The sequence below is a fragment of the Carassius gibelio genome, chromosome A18 (assembly GCF_023724105.1).
Source record: "Carassius gibelio isolate Cgi1373 ecotype wild population from Czech Republic chromosome A18, carGib1.2-hapl.c, whole genome shotgun sequence".
Taxonomy (NCBI): domain Eukaryota; kingdom Metazoa; phylum Chordata; class Actinopteri; order Cypriniformes; family Cyprinidae; genus Carassius; species Carassius gibelio.
The window spans coordinates 10,556,685-10,580,978 of NC_068388.1; the positions used below are offsets into that span (position 1 = coordinate 10,556,685).

Consider the following 24,294-nt stretch of genomic DNA (forward strand, 5'->3'; position numbering starts at 1 on the left):
AATGAACTGATTTTGAATTAACGGGAAAAAAAGAACATTACATTTTCACGATCAATTGTTCAGACATTTTTTATTTTTATTTTTAACCTTGCTTGTGTACAAATGAGTTTCCAATTAGCCCTAAAGAATAGTCCAAATATAAAGACAGCTTCTGCTCTTTTTCTAATTTCATGTCCTATACTCTTTTATTATAACTAAGCTCACATCTTTTCCAATGTGACATTGGCCATTCAAATGCAGAACATGAAAAAAATGACAATATATAAATAGTTAAGATTTACATGACATTCCATGCAAACTTGATTGTAACATAACTATGCGTGAAGTATTGGAGCAATGTCTAAAATGATGTCAACCCATACAATACAATGTCCTTGTGTTGAACAGTAACAGCCAGAAATGTAAATATCACTTATGAGTTGCATGATCGCAATAGAAGTGCTCTGGCCAAATATATAGGTACCACAAAAAAGTGTGATTTAGTGAAAAGTGTGAACAGACTGCACCACAAATATTAGGCAAAGTCCTTCAATAAAAAAATAGTGCAAATGAATACAAAATTATACAAATATACACATAATGCTACATTATACCAAAACGCACAGACACTTTGTTATGAGAATCAAGCTGAATCCATTATTCTTATTTAAATTTGTCATATCATGAGGAATATTTTTATAAATCAGAATGTAATAATAATATAAAACACATGACTTCTTTTTAATTTGCGAATATTAATTTTTCAAGATGACAAGACCCAATTACCTGGAAACATAAAGATGAAGAGAGCATTGACTCCTCCGACCACACTGATCACTTTGCTAATGTCTGGAACAAACACTGCGATGAGAAGAGTGATTGTGATTGTGATACCAAAAGACTCCTACAAAATAGTCCAGCTCATTTGTTAAACAATATGCACATTAGAAAATGTTTGTATGCCAGTCAACCATTACACTCTCCTTGATAAAAATGTAAATAAAAAAGTGATCTAAAAACATGTAAATCATTTAACATTCAGATCTGGCACAGCAACAGGTTCAGTAAATGTATGCTGCTTGTTATTTTTGTATAAATGTGATGGGTTTTTTTTTTCCAGGATGCTTTGAATAGAAACAAATTTATTTTAAATGGAATAGTTTTTGTCTTTAGTGTCACTTAAATCTCTATATTTATATTTCTGAAGTGAATACATTTAAATGACGGCTAAATGTGGCTTGTAAAATTTAGCATTCACAACATAATTTTGTTAATGTACAGGAAGCATGATTCCATTTGAAGTTCTCTTATCGAGTTTTGATAAATGAGCTGTAATTACTGACCTTTGAGAGAGTAGATGATGAGGCAGATGAACATGGATACCACAGAGAAGAAAGACCTAGTGGGACAACTTTCGGTTCTCCATACTACTGTAGACAGCAATGCAGGAAACAGACACAGTATCAGCACAAGCACAGCTGTGTTCAAACATCTGATCTCCAGCACGCTTTGCCTGCACCGAAAAAGGCTTTTCCTGTAATAACTAACTTTCTGCACTAGGCCATTTCTCACCGATTCCCATGCTGCACAGCTCTTTTCAAATCTCCATTTCCCTCTTCCTTCCATTGCCGCTTTGTAATCAATCAGCTTCGGGCAGCGGACACAGAGAAATTCAGCGCTCTTCTGCTATGCCAGTGGACTTTTATTACATTTCTGACAATCCCCCAGCGTTGCCAAATAAAACTCACCTCAAAGATGCACCATTTTTCAAGCTTTGCATCTGATCTGACCTTAAATATTAAAGCGAGAGCAAAAGCAATTTGGCTTCCCCTCATTTGTGGAATGGAGTGATGATATTCAGTGAAACAATTTCTCTTTTTCCTCAAAGGTGAAATGGCAGCATGTTGGATAAAAGCAAGAAAACTCACCTGAAAGCCAAAGCAAATAGTCGGGATGACACTGAACATAGAAGCCCATGAGCTAAATAATAATAAAAATAATGATAGTTAAGCAGGTGGCTTCACGGATGAAAGATTTGTTGGGGCATGGCAAGAGGAAAGATGGTTCTAGAGATGCTGGGATCTTTTATACAATTTGCAACTACATTTGAAAGCTCTGTCACTCCACACTCACCCAACTTCTGTAAAGAGGCGACAGATTGAGCTCATGGATCGGCCTCATGTGCTATTTCACAGTGATGGCTACAGTGAAATACGTAGCAGCAAAACGTCCTAGAACACTGAGCAAAAGTAAATATCAAAGACTATAGATGAGAAAATAAATGCGGCTGACATAAAACAAATGATCTGGATGATGCATGGGGAAGAAAGCTTTGCTTGTTAGTCAGAGGAGAGTCATTTTAAAGCTATTCATAATGCTGTGCACTGTCAACGCCAATTGACCATAAAAGTCCTAATGAAAAACCGAAGCAATAATATAATAGCGCTTCATAAAATTCATATCGTTTTATTTATTTACTCCCAACTCTTAACAGGCTTCCCACAGTTTTCAATCAAATTCCATGCCCTTTCCAAAAACATTTCGACTGAGACCCAAAAGAATCATTTGTAAACTGTTGCACACAATTCACTAAAAATAACTAATTTAAAATCATTCCCTTATTAAAGAGAAATCACTCTGACTTGTGAGTAAACACCAATGTCTAGCTGATTAGATACACCTTGAGCAGAGTATAACTAGAAAAAAAATCACTATAGGAATTACTTCTGTATGCTGATCTCCTTTGGAGCAGAGAGAGGGAAAATGAAGAAGAGACAAAGGAGAAACAGGACAAATCTCTGCTCTGTGTATCAGTAGCATTGCATCTCTGATTCTACAAAGCCTGTAATTAACTCACACACTGGGAGAGATGAACGGAGATGAATCAATGTGAGGATATGGATAATGATTAATGGCTACTTTACAAGGACACTATCTTTACAAAGACACTATATGAGCAATTAGTAATAAAAAGAAAAGGTCAAAGCCTTATTAACAGCTTTGCTTACATTTCTGAAGCTGGTTGGCCACTATGATCAGAAAAGCAACAGATATAAAGAAGAGGTTGAAAACATAGCATATCTCACAGAGGTTGTCTATGGCAGGACCGCACACTTCTCTGACCACAGCCTGATGTGTGTTTTGTCCAATGATTGAAGACGAACTGCCCAGGATGACAAGTCCACTGATTAAAAAAGATTATTGGACACACTGGAAAGATAATTATTTTAGTGTGCATATGATCGATATGGTATAAGCCACAGTGATGAAACCATGAGAAAACCTGAGTCATAAAATGTTTAAACAATCAGTTTCATTGCAACCGCACAGAACTACTTGACATGTTCACAGTGACAGCTGAGTGAATTCCTCCAGCTTTCTCAGAAGCCCAGGGAAAGATGAGAAGCCCTGCACCCAGCGACGACTTCAGCATGATGAAAACCGCTCCAAACGAGCCCAGCTTCTCTCCGTTTGTGTCCAGAGAGGGCTTTGTTAAAAAGCTGATGCTTTCTCTAGCCAGTTCCTCCATGTTCCCAAGAAAATCACAAGCAAAGCTTGGAACTTTCTAGATATGAGGGACAAGTGGAACATGTGACCTCCTTTATGACAAGACTTGGGAAATCCACTTAGGCACAGATAACTGGTCAGGGTTAGTTCCCATGTTCCTCATGTCATTAGCCTCTATCAGGTTGCGTCACCTGAAAGGGAGTGTTGACATTTTCACAGGCTAATCTTCCCATTAAAAATGGATCAGGAACAAGATTTAGAGAGACTTCCCAGCCCCTAACTCTTCTAATGGAATTAGTCGTTTTCACTCTGGCCTGAAGCAAAAGAGAAGGAATCTACAGGACTGCTTAGCAGACTTTGTTGAACCGATTAAGATTGAAGAACACCAGTATTCAGTTACAAAAAGCCTATGACTGTGAAGAATGCTTTTTACCTCAGGAAACTCAATTTGTTATATTTTCTGCACTTTCAGCAACAATGATTCCTTACACGGATAAAAAAAAAAAAAGATAAATGTTTAAAGATATATTTATCAAAAAACTCCATGAAAACAGTCCTATAACGAAATAATGACAATTTAAAATGTAATTGATTCCTGCGATGAGTTTGCTGACAAAGCATCATTTTCAGCAGCAATTACAGTCTTCAGTCTCACTTGCTGAATAAAAGTCTTTCTTTCTCTCTTTTTTTTAATCTTACTTAGCCCGAACTTTTGAATGATAGTGTACCATGGTTTCCACAAAAATATTAAGCTGCAACAACTGTTTTCAACACGAATGAGCAATGTTTCCCGAGCACCAAAGCAGCATACTAGTGATTTCTGAAAGATCATGTGACACTAAAAACAAGAGTAATAGCTGCTGAAAATTAAGCCTCCGGGAACAAACACCATATTTAAATTAAAGAATGTGCATTGAATTATAATTTCATTAAAGGTGTTTGGTTTGTAACCTGTTAGAAAGATATATGAGAGCACATGTTTGTTTGTTTGTATGAGGTGTAATGAAGATAAACACAAACATGGACCAAGTCAAATATGGCTTTCCTCCAAATAAATGTCCTGAAGTGAGATTTTACTGCTGAGCTGAACAATGTTCAGGCAAATAAGTGGCCCTAACAGTCAAACTGCGACAGCTTCATCCATCTTATGCACATGTATTTTACACAAACTAAGAACAAATAGGTTCATCCATCATCCAAAGTAGCTAAAGTAAACATAACCGTTGCATAAGCACATATACTTCTGATGGTTTACCTAAATCATCTCTTGATCTTGTTTTTCCCTTCATTGTATTATGATTTATTACAAAGACAGAGGCAGGTTTTCTTGCTTCATATCGGATAAGATATATTTAAAACATTGATAATTCCACAGTGAAATCATGATGCTATTTACAAAAGACGTAAGCACACAACCGTTTTATAAAAACACAGTCTGACTAAATACAAAAATGAGAATGTGTGGAAACAAGTCCAATATTTTGATCAAAGAAAACTGAATGGCTGGTTTCGGTTGTCCAATTTGACATAGAAAGCAAGGGTCAATAGTCAATTATTCATCAATAAATTAAAAAAAGGAAACATTCCTCCATTTGGTCACTAAACTGAAAGGCAAGTGTTGAATAAAGACAAGAGAGGGAACACTGATGTCCACACAAGGCCTTCATCTGGGCACAGGTGGCTGGTTCATCTCCAGAAATGTACAGACACAGCCTTCAGATCTCATTATTATTATGGGGTTATGGCATCACACACACCGCAGGGAAAACTGTTCCCCGTTAGTTTGTCCAGATGTGGTTGGTTGCGGATCATACGGTGGGGGTTTTGCCTGAGTGAGGGGTTTGTTGTTGCTGTTGCTGAAGGTAAAGCGGCCGTTTCACTCTAGGTTTCCTGCGCTTCGGCTTGCTCTTGGACTTGGTCAGTTGCACCACAAAGAAGGAAAGAACAACCATGGCGCCGAGAAAAGCAAACATTGGGATGGTCTGGCCCACCTCTTGATTATAGCGGCCGGGCATTATCCCTGAGAAAAACACAGACATGGATTACTGCAACGTGCTGGCTGAATTCTAAAAGGCTTTTTTTGGGGGGTACATCTGGCTGATTAATTCTTAAACACGCAGCAAAAGTTCCTTCCTCACCTCCAGGGATGTCCCAGGCTCCACTTTCTCCAGGAGACAGAGGTCGAACCTGAGGCCGATATGGCCTCACATTAGGCAAAACAACCTTGTCCATGTCCACTGACAGTAGCTTCTGGTGCTTCCACAGATTGCTGAGAACAAATCAATGTCAACAAACCTTGTCAGATGTTGATATTAAAAGACAATGCATCCAAATTTAGATTGGTTTCCAGTGACAGTGCAGTAGTTGAGAATGGCAGCGGTCTCATGTGTACTGACCTGGGAGCAGTCTCATTAAGCGGCTGGGGTTTAGCCCAAGACAGATGAGGACATGCAGGTAGAGGACGAGGCTTAGGGTCACCCAGATGAGCCTCCAGCACTTTGGAGTAACGGTAGAGGTGATTACCTATCGAAATAATAATAATAATAATAATAATAATAATAATAATAATAATAATAATAATAATATAAAATCATAATCATCATCAGATTAAATCCAATAATTAGTAAGTATACATTTAAATATATAGAGAGAGAAAGACCGAGTACAATATAATAAGAAGCTTTCGACACCATCGCAAAAGACACAGTACAAGTACATCGAAATCCATGTTGTGATAACAGAGGAGTGTTCCATCAGGTGTGTGATTTCACATAGAGCAGCTGTTATTACACAAAGCCGTTGTTAACTGACAAGCGTCGCAAATTGACGTTCATTATCAGTGTAGACTTGCACAGCTTGTCAGTTAACAACGCTTTGTGTAATAACAGCTGCTCTGTGAAATCACGCACCTGATGGAATTTACCGCTGATTAGATAACCGGCTTTACTGACGAGATGCGCATTAATTATCGGCCAATATTTATTGTGCACCCCTAGTGCCTAATGTTATATCCTGCTCCTGCCCATCTTTGCAGCGGCATCCAAAAAAATTTCACAAGTTAAAAGTCTAGTGTGACAGCCCCTTAATGCATTAAAAAAAATATATGAATTAATAATGAAAATACTGAAAAATAATGAATGGATTGAAAGTGCATTAAAAAAGAATTACAAATAAAATTAAATGTAAATGCATTACAAAGATTTAAGAACTGATAAAAATTATTGTAAAAAGTTTTACCTTCCAATCTCTGTGGTAATGGCCTGTCTTTGCCTATAGGGGACGCCACTCTGTTTTTAGAGTGGGTGAGACTGGGTGGTGTCATGCTATAGGAAGTGTACTGCAGCAGAGCATCCAGAAGCCAAAAACAATCTAAATGGAGAAAAGAGAACCCAAACACATTTAATTAAATTAACATTTCCAAATATTTAGGGTGACTAGTATTTTAAAACTCTATCTCAGACTTGTTTTCCCAAATTGTGAGCTTCTATACACAAATGCCCATTACCTTTCTGTCTATGACTGTCATCAATACAGTTGGAGTCTCCGTAGAGTGCGATGCGGCCTCCCCCCTCAGAGGGGGTTTGGTACAGTCCAAGCACAGGCACATTTTCCACCACTGCTGTCTCTTGTTTCAAGACCTCCAGACCTAGAAATTTTGAGAATGTCAGATAACAATAACACGAGGATTAGAGGCAGCCTTTAGCTGGTCTCCACAGACACAGCAGTGATGTGAGGTGTACGATCACAGCAGGTGACGTGTACCTTGATCCTTTAAGGTCTGAGCAATGACAATCCCATCCTCAGGAAAACGAGCAATGCTGCACCCCGAGGCATAATACACTAGAAGCAAAAGATATGGTATATTATTGAAATCTATTTTTGTTTTGTACAAACTTATTGCCATTAAAACGGTTCACTCAATATCATGTATTTAATGAGAATCTATGATACAGCTAGTTATAGTGAGAAGTTATAGCGTCTTACTGTCATGATCTGCCATTGTGAAGTCACCTTCATACAGACCATCACTGAAGGCCATACCCCAGACTGAGATCAGGTCATTCAAGGCTGGCACGTTAGCGCCCCCTGTGTCCGGCATCCACCATTGTCTGCAAATGTGTAACGCACCAGTTTCAAAATTTGCCTTTATTTGACAAACAAAACATGATTGTCCTGAATTTGACACTTTACTAAGAGGCCCATTTAAAAGCATTTGTCACATCCAATAATAGAAACCGCACAATGAATCCCCCCAAAATAACATTAGTTTTTAATTAGGGCACTTAAATACCCTAATGGGAAGCACCATTTATTTGAATTAGGACAGGAAAACAGAAGACAATTGGAAAATTAGACAAACCCATCGGTGAATAAAAATGTCAGGTGAAAACACAATTAAATCAAGTAATTATCAAGGCAGTCTTGACACAAATTAAGGTCTATTGAAATGCTAACTTTCAGTAACCTAGCATTAGTTAGGTTTCCTGCCATATACTATGGTGTCCAAAACAACTGAACTAAGTATTTTATTATTTTTTCAAACCTTAAGACTTAGTTCATTGATTCAGGATTAAAGTAATAAGTAGAAAAATATTTCCCATGAACTAAAAATACATTATAATAAATGTTTTCTAACATTTTTTCTTTAAACATACAGACCTCAGACTATTGGACCCCACTGAACATTTACCCAGAATTACATGCAGTAAAGTGGACTGATAAATCATCTTTTAACGATAGAGACAATGACACAAAAGATTACGGTATGCCTTTATGTTCTCAGTACCTGGTGTTCTCATCATAGAACTTGACTTTTCTCATGACTGATGTGTTGTACCAGTCACTGAAGATGATGAGAGACAGGCCGTTATCGATGTCTCTCCTCAACTTGGTGATTTCCTCTGGAAAATACTCTTCTTCACTGTCTACCATCAGTAAGGTCCCTAAAATCATGCACGCAGAGACCGATGATTTCCATCACTACTTGCACCATAAAACCAATCCATCTTCAAGAAAGAATCATTTATACAGAAAACACTCCACTAGATGAACACCTACCATACTGACTGGCGTCAAAGCATGTGATTGGTGCACCCAAGACCTCGACAAAGTAGCCCATGCTGCGAAGGTGCTGATACATGTCTCTAAAGTTAGTGTGAATATGATCACCATTCCTTCAAAACAACAGAAAAACCAATGTCATCTACACACTTATAAAAGAAAAACCGGGGTAAAATTATTACTAGATTCAAGCTATGAAATGCTGCCCTCTAGAGATTCTTTTTCACAGTGCAATGCATTTTCTAAAAACTGAACGTAGATTATTTTTGGTAGTGGAGGCTCACCAGTCAAGTGGATCGTTCTTCATACGCAGGTTGTCTCGGGGGAAGTAGCCAGGAGGATAGCGTAGGTTGTGGTACTGATCCCACAGAATCCTCTTACTACGTGGTGGAGTAGGGACAATCTTGACCTTCACTGGTAATTTAACAGTAGAGGTCATCTCGCCACCTATTGCTGACTGGATACAAACACATGAAGACAACAGGTCATGATCTCAAATTAAACTACTACAGGTTGAAACAAGTGTGGTCATAAGCAAACAGTATTGTTACTCACATCATTCTCTGCTGGTGAGGCTACTGTAACCATGACATGACCCTGAGCGATGCCTTCCCACGATGCAGCTTTCTTGGCCACAGATATGGAAACAGCCAGGTATCCAGCCCAGGGCCAGAGTACAGGCGAGTAAGACACCGCCACGTCCACATAATCCCCATTCTGAGGAAGGTAGGGCTGCCAGATGGGCTGCGGATGTAAAACATAACTGAGCTGAATCAAATGGACCACGACTGTTTGAAATTACAATTTAACATAAAGAGTTTGCATTGCAATCTATCCATTACTTCCTACCTTGTCCACAATCCTTCCAGTCACACCCATACCATTAAGAATGGTCACGTTGACAATTGTCGGCATGCCACCGTAGTAAATAGGCTGCGAGCAGTAGGGCCACATGTATGGGCACTCTGTCAGATCTACGTAGCTCGGACTCAGGCTAAAGAAAATAAAAAAAACACCATTAGAAATTCATTAGAGGACAATGACCTCACTGAGAGCCAGTGCAAGATAATGAACCGTGTCAAGTCTACTCTATAATCAGGCTGGAACATAATTAAATCTTGAAGAGCGTGCGATAGAGGTGCCGGCTACATTTTAAATGGCTAATACAGCATACATGAATAAGATAATGTGAGCATGCTACGTGAGCAGAATGGTAGTCAAAGAGCAGAACACTATATTTGTGCGTATGCCAGAGACATGCCTGGCTTGAGGTTTGTAGCTGTTAAGGATCTGGTAGGCTCTGAGTAAATCGAGTTTGCCATGGCCCTGCTCAAACATGTTGACGCCCGGCAGCCTGCGTGCTGAGGCGATCAGGGCCTGCTTCATACTGGCCGGGTTCACCAACTCTCGGTTCAAAACAGTGCTGGAAAGACAAAAGACAAACATGGCTCATTTAAATGGATGTGGGTTGATGGCATTTCATTTTAGTGCAACCGCAGGTTGAGGACCGGAAAACAGACATGTATATGAAAGAGATAGAAAGAAAGAACTGAAGGAGGTGAAATGAAAACTGTATAAAGTGGAAACACAGACAAATTGGGTTAGCCCATCACAGTCTGGGAGTACAGACTACATCAAATATATAGCAAGAGCTAAGATAGTAAAAGAGAAACTATGCCTTTAAATTCCCAGTGGAAAATAAGATTGATTCTGACAATTCATTCGTTTCTTGTTTTTCTTTTCTTTCAGGATGAAATTTCAATTTATTTTTCACTCATAAAGACAAAGGGGAAAAAATAAGGCACTTGTGCAGGAAACCATTGGCTTAGGGGACCAATTTATTTAGTTCAACTTCATATCAGTTGTGTTTAAAGCAATAATTGTACAAAGTACACATGAGCTCACTATCAGCGCCCTGATAAAGCAGCGAACACAGACCTAATAATGAAACCCTGATCTGAATCACTGATTAAATTGGATATAAAATGACATAATTAAAGTGCACTCCCTTTTATTAAGTATATAGTCCTGAAATCAGACAGCCCTAATTTAGGTGGAGTATATATAATTTATTTATTTTTTTAGTTCTGTTAAGTCCTACAAAACAAAATTACAATTGGACAATATTCTGAAAGGGAGTTTCTGAATGTTAATGCAAAGCACTTTGGGAAATCTGTGAGTTTCATATTATTTGTGTTCATTTATCTCACCTGGCCAGTAGTGTGACAGCTCCGGCCACTACAGGTGATGCAACACTGGTGCCAGAGAGAGAACGACAGCCCTCCTTCAATCCTGAGCCACGCACACCAGAGCCGTACGTCACAATGTCAGGCTTCACCCTGCCATAGCCACCTGGCAGCTCCTGATCAACAGAGAGCAAAACAGTGAGCCAACAAGACAGACTGACAGATACTGGGATCTTAATCTAAATTCAGCATGGCGAGCAAGAGTTCACTTCTTTATAATAAACTGATTTACAACGCAGATTAATATTTTTATTTGTATCATTTGCCCAATTTTTTGTTTTTAAATCCAAAACAATTTAATATATTTAGATAAACACTGTTGTTTATTATTTCAATATCTAAATAAAACATGCTTTGATTGTTTTATCTAGTCTACAATTTAATTGTAATTCTATTTTTTTGTAATCTCACCCAGTTCTTTAACTGGGAAATCCATTTTCAATATCTTATATCTCAAGGACATTCATTTATATGCAACTTTATTGAAAATCTACAAAGCTGTAATTCTTTGAAAAACTTCAAAGGTGCAGTAAATGTACTGAGTCTTTTGAAGTACATCTCTTCAATTTATTCTCCTTCCTGAAGCAGGGGAGGCTAGATATCTCCAACTCTGTGTAGCAGGAGGTGTCTGTCTGCCCTTTTTAGGTCAGATCAAAATGCACAAACATGTTCTAACTGGCCTCTTTACGCAGCTACACAGGAAAAATGCAGTACTGTTATGTCACCAAAAGACAGAACGCACCCATGTTGTCATGCCCCGGGATGAGAACCTGGCAATGTTGTCTTCAAAATCAATCCCTCCAACACCAATTACATCCATCTGATCTGCTGGATTGTTCAGAGTTCTGGAAGACATAAAAGATAATATATATATATATATATATATATATATATATATATATATATCAGTATCAACAGGTATGTTGGGAATATTGGCCAAATCTAATATAATTTGTCTACTTTTCTTACCCATAGAGTGGGCCGTCATTGCCAATAGCAGATACCATAATCACCTTGTTGGCTGTGAGCTCCCAAACCTTGTTAAACAGATCTTTTATTAGAGCACTACATTTCAGAGAGCATGAACATTGATGTACAGTGTATTTTTACACTGCACCTATAATTACACTGCTAAAATTGGTTGGCTCTTATCAAAATTATTTTAAACAAAAGCACCTGCTTAATGAATAAATGTTAATCTAATTTGTCCATACCTTATCAACAAAAGGATGGTCCATAAAGTCTGGTCCCCCTATACTGAGATTTAAGACATCTATCTTCTTCAGGATGGCATAGTTAAAGGCATCTAAGAACCAGGAGGTGTAGGATACCTAAGAAGAAGAACATATGCGTGTGTTTAGAAATTGTTTGGCTTACAACATTCTTCAAAAGAGCTTCTTTTGTGTTCAGCAGAAAAAAGAAATTCATACGGGTTTGGAACAACTTGAGAATGAGTAAATGACAAATTTTCCATTTGGGTGAAGTATCCCTTTCAATCGAATATCCTGATTCAGTGGTCAAGAAACATTTTGAAAACAATAGCACTGCTTAATACTTCTTGTGAAAAACTTTCAATTTTTTTAAAACATTAATTTACACGCTTATCCAACCGGGATGCATAAACTGACTGAAAGTGACAGTAAAGACATTTTTAATCCTGAAAGGTGGTTGTATAGGATCATGGATTTGAGTGTTGTGTGCTACCTGGTTATTGGTAAAAACCCTGAAGATATGAAGCTCAGAATCAGGAGCAAATCCCTGGCACTCTCTCATGCTGGCAATAACCCCAGCAACAAAGGTACCATGACCCAACCCTGATGAAGGAATGCGAGACAGACAAAGATAAAAGAATGATTAATGCTCATAATCTGAACAATTCATCTGGGTTGATTCAGTCAACTTCACTCAGCGTGCTATAATGATTGTTTGAATGCGTTTAAACTTGTCTCATGGCATTGTTTTAGGTCTAACCATCATCCAGTGTTTTCTCATTGGTCCAGTTGGTTCTTTCTTTAACGTTCTTAAAGTGAGGGTGCTTCTCACTCAGCCCAGTGTCAAATACTGCAACCTTCACCCCAGAGCCTGCATGCGAACACAAACAGGAACACAAGCTTCATCGCAAACCTGATCTCCAAAAGGAGTGGAACATTAATTACAACAGCATTTACTTTAACACACACCAGTGTGTCCCATCTGCCAGAGCACATCTGCTTGCAGTATCTGGGCGACATGTCTGGGGATGGCCCGTAGGAGACGGCGACTGGAGTGTCTTCCTGTAGCATGCCAGAATCCAGAGCTCAGAGAAAGACTTGTTCTCCTGAGCGGCCTTGATGACTGCCATGACTGCCACTTCTGCATCCAGCGTGTGTCATTGCATGGGGACGCCCCATCAGTGCCCGCTGAAAGAGAAAAGGATTGAGAAATTATTCACAATTATATTTCATTTTTTGATGATGTGGGAAGTCGTGGCCTAATGGTTAGCGAGTCAGATTCCCAATCGAAAGGTTGTGAGTTTGAGTCCCGGGCCAGGGGGTGGGTGGGGGGAGTGCATGTACAGTTCTCTCTCCACCTTCAATACCACGACTTAGGTGCCCTTGAGCAAGGCACCGAACCCCCAACTGCTCCCCGGGCGCCGCAGCATAAATGGCTGCCCACTGCTCCGGGTGTGTGTTCACAGTGTGTGTGTGTGTGTGCACTTCGGATGGGTTAAATGCAGAGCACAAATTCTGAGTATGGGTCACCATACTTGGCTGAATTTCACGCCACTTTCACTTTTGATCATTTTATTTGTGCCATGGATATACTTTGTTATAAAACATATAAAAAGAACCTCTACTAGGTGACACACTTCTGCCAACCCATATAATATGCTGTAAAGTAACCAGGCCCTGAGGAGGAGGAGGATTATTAAAAATGCTCACTTCAAATGTCTTTCCATTTTTTTGAACTATCATGTAATTTATCACTCTTTCAGGCCATGTTCCCAATTTTTATTCACTTTATAAGACCACACATTTATTTCTCATAGCTCAAACACTTATGCAATCTCTGTAGACACCATAACCCCAGAACCTAAAAATAAAAATGTAAAACTTTTGCTGGAAAAAGATGTCATAGAATGACCCATTCTAACAGTTTCTAAGACTAGCTAGATAACTATAACTTGTATTTCATATAACATATATTTCAATCAACTGAATTCAACAAAACTGGCCCAAAAGTAACAATAATGTAAACCCAATAAAAAAACAAAACAAAAAAAAAATGACAAAACTTGCATCGTATCGGATTCTGTTCATCTGTCTAACACAAACCCAACCACATGATCAACGTCTACACCTTCATTTGCATTTTTATTGGCTCTTTGAATAACGTCTGGAGGGACCAGAGATTGTGTAGAATATTTACAATTTATTTTCAAACAGAGCAGAGCAATAATAGCAATCAAACATTTACAGGTATTTCATAAAAAAATCATTTAATAAAAAATAAAAACACTCTTGTAAAGTGCAGGTGCAACACTTGGATAGGATTCATAGGTGTTCAAGCCAGCAAACCACTTTGACCAGCTCTGACATGTCAGTCTTCCTCTCTGGCTCATTACTGCTCATTAATTCCCTCTAAAGATATACAGACGAGACTAGTGCATATACTGTAATTATATTACATTTCAAGCCCCCACTCGTGCTCTTGTAGAGCTGACCCCAACATCATTTAAATGATAATTACTTGCATATATGCTCTCAAACTATGACCAGGGGTTATTCTTAGAGGCACTTTGGTTTCAGTAATAAGAACAAAAATACATCATTAGCTGCTATTAGTTTGCTCTCTTTCTCTAAGCTGTGCTATGTATAGACTGTGGATGAAGATTGAGATACACTAGCGTGTGTGGGTGACGACTGGTGGAGCGGACTCATAAGCAGCTCCCTGGGAATTATTCCAGAATGGTGCTGTCTGCAAAAATATATTTTAGCCACATTATGAGAAAGTGAAATGCATGTGATGAAAGAGGAAAATCTGATCGCTTAAAAAAAAAATAATAATAATAAGGAAACTTTATTGGGTTCTCTTCAATGACCACACCCATTGATGTCAAATTCAAGAATGGACATATTCAATAGATATGGCTCCTTTTTAGTGAATCAAAAGAACCAACTGGAGAATCAAACAGAATTGAAAACAAGACTCATTGACTCAATCAATCTGACAACTTTCTGATGGAAAAACTGAATTTTAATCATGACAACTCTCTGAAGATTTTAGCATGGTGATGGATGTGATAATGTTAATGTATTTGGTCTTGGCGGAATAGATCTGCTACACTGCTGAATTGCTGCTGTTGTTGGTTATTGCTGTAGTTGTAGATCATTGCTGTAAGCAAGTACAGGAACTTGCTAGTGCAAATGCATAAGGTGATATGGTGCCGTGAGTATTTAAGACATACTGCTGCTGCACAAATAGCATATAAAATAAAATAACCCGTAGCAGATCTATACAGGTGGAGCTGAGGAAGGTAGAGGGTGCGCTGCAGGAATCTCTAATGAATGCTAGCCAGCCATATAGATGCAAGGCAGTAAGCTCATTGGCTGCATATGCAGCATGAACCAATCAGCTTGTGCAAAGTCATTTAACACTATGAATATCATCGGTTACATTAACAACCCATCAGCCTGCGCCGTCTAGAGTTTCATGACTAAACTAAATATTTTTATGAGCCATTACACCAGTCTTCCATGTGACATGATCCTTCAGAAATCATTCAGATAGACCGATTTGGTTTTTATTCAACACATTTTTCAGGATTCTTTGATGAATAGAAGTATATTTGAAACTGATATAAAAGTCTTTTTGGTCACGATCAATTTTGAAATATAAATCTGACCCCAAACTTTCGAATGGCAGTTTACACTACAAAAAGAATAGCAGTACAGCAGTAAACATCAGATAAGCATTATACAAAAGCTGTGTTGCTTGTTTAATAGAGCTACATGATTTCATTTAATGCGCATCTTGTCAGTAAAGCCGGTTCTGTAATCAGCTGTAAATCTCCCCAATTAGGGTGCTGGTAAAGAAAGATGTAAATAGAGAGGAAGTCATTCTATTATTATACAGGAGCGGTGTTAGAAAACACTGATCACTCTCCCAGAGTCTTAACACCGACAGCAGATTTGCATTGTTTTTATTCTAATGGTGGGGAACTCAAAGACAGAACATTTCCACCTCAAACACTTCTGAAAGCCATTTCCTTCACCCTATGCAGTAAATAAACCTATTCGGTTCACCCCCTTCCTCCCTGCAGTCACCCCAAAGAGAGCAGTGGAGGAATAAATCACACGCAACCTGTGTGACACTTGCACAGCACTGCAGGGTTCAATGAGATTTATGTACTAAGAATACTATGCTTTAGTACATTTCAGTAAATTATAGTACAGAATAACACAATTATGCTCATGATCTGTTATAACAGTGGAGTACTACTCACAGTCAGTCAGTTTGAGGCTGCGGAGGACCATGCGCTGGGGCGTCACTCGTTTGATGTAGGGGTGGTCCTGAAGGGTGAGCAGGCTGCTGTGGGCATCCTGACGGATCTCCACCACCTCAAAGTCACTTGGGTAATCGCTGGCAGGATTGTCCCGTCGTACGATGCGCCAGTTCACTGTATCCACATCCCGGAGGGCGCTGCTGATGAAATCACTGCGTGCTTTGGCTGTGAAGTATCCATTAAATGCAACAATGTACTCTAGAAAAGACAACGTAAGACCAGAAGAAATTGCTTAATAACACAACTGCACTTGTATTTACTGAGGAATGCAGCTTCAGCAAGGTTTAGCATTCACTAGGGCATTGGACCCAAACGGAGACAGAACAAAACGTCAAGACGTCATTCAAATGGATTTAATCTTGCATTAACAACCACAATAGAGCCTTTAACAGAAGTAACGTCTGCTGAGTGAAACTTTAGGACAGGGTGGGTATGGAGGAACACCCAGTCTTTCTTTGCTCAACAAACCTGAACAGAGAGACTATCAGAATGCCTTGAAATATGGCCGTCCTCCAGAGTGCTTAACACAACTTATAAAAAAGCCAACAGCACATGGGAGATTAATGCAACATGCATTAATCGTTTAGTGACTTTGGGACAGCAGAGAGAAACAAATGCAAATAATAAAAAAGACGATTAAATTCACCATGAAAAGAAAATCTAAACCTATTTTCTAAAACGCATGTGAACAATTCATCCATGTATATTTAAAAAAAAAATTAATGACCGTAATTCTCAATCAAGAAGTCATATCAAAAACACTTCCTACATCTATTGTTGTTGACATTTAAAGTTGGAAGTCCAATCTTTTAAGCACATTTATCTATCATTTGGTAGGATTTAATTCAAGTAGGAAGATGTCAACATGAATAGGATGCATGCAATCATCCTCAAACCATGAAAAAAAGGGGGGGGGGAAACAACCCAGACAACTGAACTGGTTCTCTTGGAACAATAAAGTGTTTTGTGTGGCTATAGAGAGAACAAAACTATAAAAAATATATATATATTTTCTATGATGATGTTCAACATAAAATATGTCTTGAAGGAAAACCAGAATGAAGATTTAAATAAATGCAGTCAAATTAGCAGACAATGTGCTTTGCTCAAAACTGAATTTACAAGAAACTTTTATAACTATTATAACTATTGCCACATAAAATTGTCAATTTGTCAATCCCGCAATTCATAGCTGAGGGAAGTTGGAATGAATTAGGCCTAAACATATGATGGTGGCACAAAGGCATTCATAGCGCAACAATCAGGCCGCTATAAATAATGCGTTATGTTCTGGTCTTGTATACTAACATCCACACCACACCCAAACTACTGAAATGTGCGCCCTGTGAAAACAACGCCAGACTCAGATGAAGTCTTAGGAATGTGCTGCCAACTGTCTGGGCCAGCCGCCAGCAAACAGAGAGGATAGGGCACAAACCAACCAATGAATGAACAGAGAGCTGCAGCAGTGGAATACATTACACCAATGCTGTGCTGTTTGACCTGAAGAGCTCAAGCTTTATTCTGCCCTAAATTACAATGGGAAGGGCAACAGCGGCTTTAAATCATTACACTCCATAAATGGGTTGATAGCTGATTTTCAGTGCAATAACATGTTATCAACACTAAAAAGTAAATTACATCACTAAATTTCAAAGTCAACGAGGAATTCTGTGTTCTCCTGGCAGTCAAAACCCTTAAACAAACTAGAGAACGACCGATATATCGGTTTGCCGCTGTGAGCCTGCTACCGATATAAAAAATTTTTTTACAGAACATATAATGGAGATAAAATGCTTGAAATTGTGTAATTACTTCGTTTATCCAGCAAAGCACACTCCATTGCTACTGGTGACCTGAATGAAACACTTTAAATATGTACCTATGGAAAACCACTGAAATTCTAACGGCCATATCTCCGTAATGGTGTGGCAAATCTGCACCAAATTCGGGGATCCCTTCAACTCGAGTAACCCTCAAACACATATCGATTGTACGTCTAGATGCCCCCTTTTGAATGAGACGCGCTTTACTGGTATGAAAGTGACTACGGGTATTATGTTGTTCCATGATATGGATTTTACTCAACTGTAGCATCGTAACAGACCCAACTAATAGAGAACAAATTGCCTACTCCAGAGGTTCCCAAACTGAGGGATCGTGTACAGTCAGCAGATTATTTAGCAAAAGAAACCTCTGCTGGGTGATAAAGACTACACTGCATAACTGTCCTGCTTACCACGCAGCCTGAGGAGTAAAAATGAAGAAATCCTTTTATAAATTTATTCATACCATGTCTTACACAGACGCGTTTCGGCCTAAGCCATCATCAGTGTGTACTAAGAAGCACAAACAAGAACATTTTAAATGGTAAAATGTTGAAGAATCAGAGTTATATTGGGTTAAATAACAATTTCACTATATTACAGTGTTAGCTGTATTTTTTATAAATAAATGTAGCCTTGGTGAGCGTAAGAGAGAAAGGGAGGGAGATAAGGGTTCTTCAATTCAAGTTTAGTTTATTTGTATAGCGCTTTTTACAATACGAATCGTTACAAAGCAACTTTACAGAAAATTATGTTTCTACAATATTCAGTGCGTTGGTAGCCCTTTGGGATCATAGGAGCTAAAATTCATATCTCAATATTTTACACTGTCCAGGCAATATCGATATTATATAACGAAATATATTTTTCCCAACAAAAGGGGGGCCAGGCAGAAAACGTTTTGGAACCACAGCCAACTCAAATATACATTACTTAATTTAATTCATACAGGCCTACCTCATGTTGCACGTTTTCAATAATACAAAATAATAATTAAAAAAAAGGCACACTAAAAAAATTAATTTTCAGATCCATGTCTAATCCCTCACTTTTTCCAGTTATATAAGGTTTAAAAAAAATGTGCCTGTAATTATTATATATATTTTTATATTTCGTTATATAATATCGATATTGCCTGGACAGTGTAAAATATTGAGATATGAATTTTAGCTCATATGATCCCAAAGGGCTACCAACGCACTGAGGGTGGCATTCGGGAGGGCTCCTCGAGCTGAAGCGATCCCCCGAATTTGGTGGGCCTGAGATAGTGACACCAGTCAACACTTTCACTTCAGAAAGGAGGTTTCTTGTTCAGGCAGCATTCAAGCATTGTCTTATTCGACCGTAGGTGCCCTGCGAAATGGACTTCACATGAGATTCTGCAATGATTCCAGTTCCAAGGGAATGTACGCGTTAAAATTCAAAGGCCATTTAGGTCCACCAGACGTGAATTTAGATTGCATTTATTTACAATGGTAGGGGAGAGAGCCAGGCACAAAGTAACACTTTTTGACATTCTCAGTTTGTGTAAATCCGCAAAGGGTTCAGTTCTAGTACAAAGGTCACTTTGTTCCATAATTACAGTGTATACATTTTTCTTTTTACCCTCAAAAAAAGAACTTAAATGGTCACTTTTTAGTGATCATTGCAAAAAATGTGTTTATGTATATATATTCTGTTTATGTATATACTGTATTCTCTATATGTAGTACCAGTTAAATGTTTGGACACACGAATGGGAATGTGTCCAACCTTTGACTGGTATTGTGCTATAATATACACAAAGAATGTTGACTGATATACCGGTATCTGCCTTTTTTTACTCCCTAATATCGGTATCAGCACCCCCCCACCCCCCACCCCCAAACAAAATAAATATCGTTTAGGCTCTAAAACAAACCTTAGACAAACTGGCTAACTATAAGCTGAACTAATCCTACTTTTGTTACAAACATAATAAGACAACGTTATTAACGTACAAAAACGACATTACTTACCATGCTTTACCACTTTTGTAGAAAAGTCCAGTTTTAGCGTGAGCTGCGAGCAGTTTGGGTTCAAGAGTGCATCAGCATTTAGAGGAGAAGGAAAGGGTGTTGAGAATGGCCCACTGTCTTCCTCTGTGCCCACATGAGGCAATCGACCACCTAAAAAGGCCACAAGCAAGCACAGCCGTATGATCATGGTCCCTGCCGACCGTTTCTGGTCATTGCCCATCTAAAGATACGTGTCCTCGAAGGTAACAAATGTGAATGTATATTTGCAGTTTATAAATAATTTAAGTCCAGAATGCTGAGAAGCCTGAAAAACACATGGCTTGAGTTTTCATTTCTTTCTTCGTTTTCTCTCCATTGTGTGTCTGTGGTCCAGTGGAGGTGATCAGTGTGACAGCCTAAGGAGGAGGAGGGGGGTCATCTTCTCAAAAAGAGTAAAACAGTCTACTGGAGATCAGGAGGGGTGTTCGTCTGGTGATGGGCTTCCTCACAATGACGAAGGGGTTTTTTATGTTTTCTGCAGACAGAGAAGAGACAACACAATAATTATACTTAGCTAATTGCTGAAAAAAAAATGTCAAATGACACTTTTACTCAGCAAGGATGTATTCAAACTGATCAAAAGTAACAGTAAAGACATCATGTTCTTTTACAATTTCTACTCAAAGAATCATGAATTTCTCACAGATCAGCAAAAATATTAAGCAGAACAAATGTTTTCGACATTGATACTAACAAGAAATGTGCAGCAAATCAACATATTAGATTGTGACACTGAAGACTTCTGACTACTGAAAATGCAGCTTTGCTACAGGTATAAATTACATTTTAAAATAAATTCAAAGAGAAAACAGTTATGTTAAATGGTAATAATTTTTTTAAAAATAATAATTGGTTTTACTGTAAGGTCAATCAAATAAATTCAATGTTGGTGAGCTTAATAGACTTTCAAAAACATTAAAAAGACTTTACCGATCCCAAAATTCTGAACAGTGTAAACATAAAAAAGGACAAGGACTATTTATTTTGAAAATCAAGTGGGACGAGAATTTTTTGGATTCATAAAAAAAAACCTGGCTGACCATCTGACTTTGTTCACACGTTCAGATCATCTTCACTGAAGCTCTAGACGCTCTTTGGCTCATCTCAAACTATGCTGGAGAACATGATCATCAGGTTTTAAACAAACTTATGGAGTTCATTCAGGTCAAGTGCTGCCATCATTAAAGACATTTTGAATGATGCTCAAAACCCACCACAAATTGTTAGCCTCAGGATAACTTGAGAAACATTTGCTTAAAAACATGATCCACCATCCACAGGCACACATCCAGAGGCTTTAATTTCCCACAAACTCCGGGATATGAACTCCTGTCCCGTAAGAAGTGGGCTTAACCCAAATGGGCTGAGCAATTATGCAACGGTTTTATATTCTAGAGTAAAACCTTAGCCTCCAATACGAACACCATAATGGTTCTTTACTACGGACCAGACCTTCCCTTGCTAGTCACAGGCTGTAAAATAACTGTAAAGACGGACTTGTGTCAACATGAGAAGGAAAAAAAGTTGCCATGAAACAGAAGTGTGATAGTCCTTGCTGTAGTCTTTATCAGAATGAAATGGCTTCTTGAACAAGAAAAACTAAAATGTAGGGCAAGACTTAATTTTTGTCTATTGTAAATTTATTGAGTCGTTGTAGTTTTCTACTGGTGCAATCTCATGTGAGAGACCGCTTGTACTGACAGAATTCTATCTGATGATGTATGCACCACTTCAACTCCAATCATTTCATTTGTCTAAACAGAGATCTGCCTCCATTTTTGAGTGTAATGGCCACATCTCACCCTCCGGTCGCTACATCCGTTTCATCACAGCTTTAAAGGTGGCCTTTAAGGATGTGAATCTGATATTCACAAAACCAGTGTTTACCTTGATTCTGTTTGTAGAAAAACACAATCTAGGATGTTAGTTTAACAAGCTTAAGTAATCAAACAAATTTAATCATCATTTACTTACTGTTTGACTTATTAACTTCTGTAGTTTTAGGCAGAACAACGATGTTTTTCTGTCAAACATCTACTTTTGGTGAGTAAATGACATTTTTTATTTTGGGTGAATCATCCCTTTTTAAAAAATCCAAAGCTAGCTACAGATCTTTAAAATTTCAGTTTTTATTGTATTATTATTATTTTTTAATCGCGCAAAGGAACAGTAGTCACTTAATCCAGACAGAGGGTTGATTAATATCAGCAGCAGGCCTGTGAAAGCCCTTGTTTTCTTAGCCAAAAACACTAGTCATTTAACAAAATACAGAAACAATGTCATAACTAAATAGTAACTAAAGATCTTCTCATGACGTTCTTTTATAAAAATCAGCTTTTGAACATCAGTTGGAACAAAGCCTTTACATCGACACTGACAACACTGTTTACTGGATGCAGTGTTCAAGTTAGAAGTAAAGATTAAGAAACGGGTTTAAGGAGTCAATATTTAGATTTAGATTAGATTTAGACTGTTTTGGTGGGGTGCCAATCACCACACTTTGTCTGATTGACAGATCTGAAATTATTTAATATCTTACTTTTAACAATACACTGCGAAACAGCTGATGACAATAACTAGCAATCTTGCTAGCTACACCATCAACAAAACAATCAATTTACGTTGCGCAAAGCAGTTTGCAGGAATAGCTCGTAATTTACAATCCCCTCACGTTAAAAACTTCAAAGATTATGTTTTTGTCGTTAAAACAGGCAAACGTGGTCTCGCCACCTTCCTGCTACAAGCTAACAGCTAGCTGAGTAAATCACGAGCATATGAGTTCCACATAGCCAACAACCCCATATTATACTTACATTCGGTGGAATGTGTAACAATGGTGCAGAAATTAATTAACTTCCGTAATATGTCGTCTGAAATATTTCGTATCTTGGCTTTAGTACATATTAGAACTATGCACAAGCTAATGGCGTAAGCCGTAAGACTGTAACGTGAGAAACAGGTATTAAACACAACAACCAGTAGCCAATTATCAAGCGCTGCGTCACGTCTCGACTCGGGATGGATAAGCGTTCAGCCAATAGAAAGCGTGAATACGTTTATGCTTCCATTTGATTGGTTACTGCGATAAATATAATACGGTGCTTCAGAAGCATGCATGTCAAAGATGCAAGCAGTGATTTTACTTTCAATAAAGTTTACCGGTAAAATATCAGTAATCATAAACGTCAGCGTGAGATGAAGAACTCGTTCATTGCTAAATATGCAGGCTAATAAAATCAGTTTTATTTTACTGTTACTGGCACTGTCATGCAGGTCAGATTGCATGACAAGCAGAATACAGTTTGGGCGAGCCATTAAGTAGTTCAACCAGTCCTTAGAATGATTTCACTGGTTTAAACTGGTGTTCATCAGATCCAGCTGTTAAGTCAATAATTGTTTTCCCAGCTTGGCCAGACTAAAGTTACACTACTTGGTCATCCAGTCTGGCAATGTGTATAACAATGCAATACACACTGCATTTAACATTTGTTTTGTAACATTTTATTACCTGATGAAAGACATTAACATGTCTTCTTCAGTGACAGCCTAAACAACCATTCACACCACAAATATAATGGTAACACAAGATCATTGGAATCACTTTCAGATTTTTTCTTTTTAGCTGATGAAGGATAATAGCATTAAGTCAATCAGAATTCACCCGGATTCAAGTGTGGACATAGAATTATTGTTACAGGTATCTTTATAGTTATCATTCTTGTTGAGAATGAGCCTTAAGGAACAGATCAAGTGTTGTAACTAAGATTCTCTGTCCTGCTCTGGACATTAAGGAAATTTGATAATGTCCCTTTATCTGCACTTATATATTTAAGATACTTTACAGTACCATGATGTGCAAACTTCAGAAGGTGTAAAGATTAAACTGGAAAGCATGATTTATTAGTTTTCTTATGGGTGTCAAACATGATAGATATGCGTGTCTTGCAATGAAAAGGTATTTCAGTCTTGGAATGTGGTCACCCAGAGTATCTAAGAGTTTTTTATTATCTGCAATAATAGACATTGTAGACATAATAGACTTAATGGAATCCCCTTTTGTGAGCTGCAAGATTATGTGCTTATGTTTTCCCTAA

The 24,294-nt window shown here is 38.1% G+C and overlaps 2 protein-coding genes and 1 pseudogene across 2 annotated transcripts in view; 1 reads left to right on the plus strand and 2 right to left on the minus strand.

Moving 5' to 3' along the window:
* The window catches only part of LOC127934275 (rho family-interacting cell polarization regulator 1), a 299,157-nt gene that overhangs the window by 30,091 nt on the left and 244,772 nt on the right, over positions 1-24,294 (plus strand). The gene's annotated exons all lie outside the window — the stretch shown is intronic.
* On the minus strand, positions 2,549-4,658 carry LOC127934285 (putative sodium-coupled neutral amino acid transporter 8; annotated as a pseudogene).
* On the minus strand, positions 4,809-23,167 carry LOC127934276 (membrane-bound transcription factor site-1 protease). Its single transcript, XM_052531550.1, has 23 exons — positions 23,014-23,167; positions 20,162-20,675; positions 16,279-16,536; positions 12,974-13,192; positions 12,765-12,875; positions 12,498-12,607; positions 12,008-12,124; positions 11,763-11,830; positions 11,536-11,638; positions 10,758-10,909; positions 9,809-9,970; positions 9,397-9,541; positions 9,103-9,291; positions 8,832-9,004; positions 8,545-8,660; positions 8,273-8,429; positions 7,471-7,595; positions 7,249-7,326; positions 6,992-7,132; positions 6,724-6,855; positions 5,883-6,009; positions 5,625-5,755; positions 4,809-5,506 (listed from the first exon to the last, which is right to left on the minus strand). The coding sequence occupies exons 2-23, from the start codon at positions 20,379-20,381 to the stop codon at positions 5,295-5,297; spliced, it is 3,246 nt and encodes a 1,081-aa protein (XP_052387510.1). The 5' UTR covers positions 20,382-20,675; positions 23,014-23,167; the 3' UTR covers positions 4,809-5,294.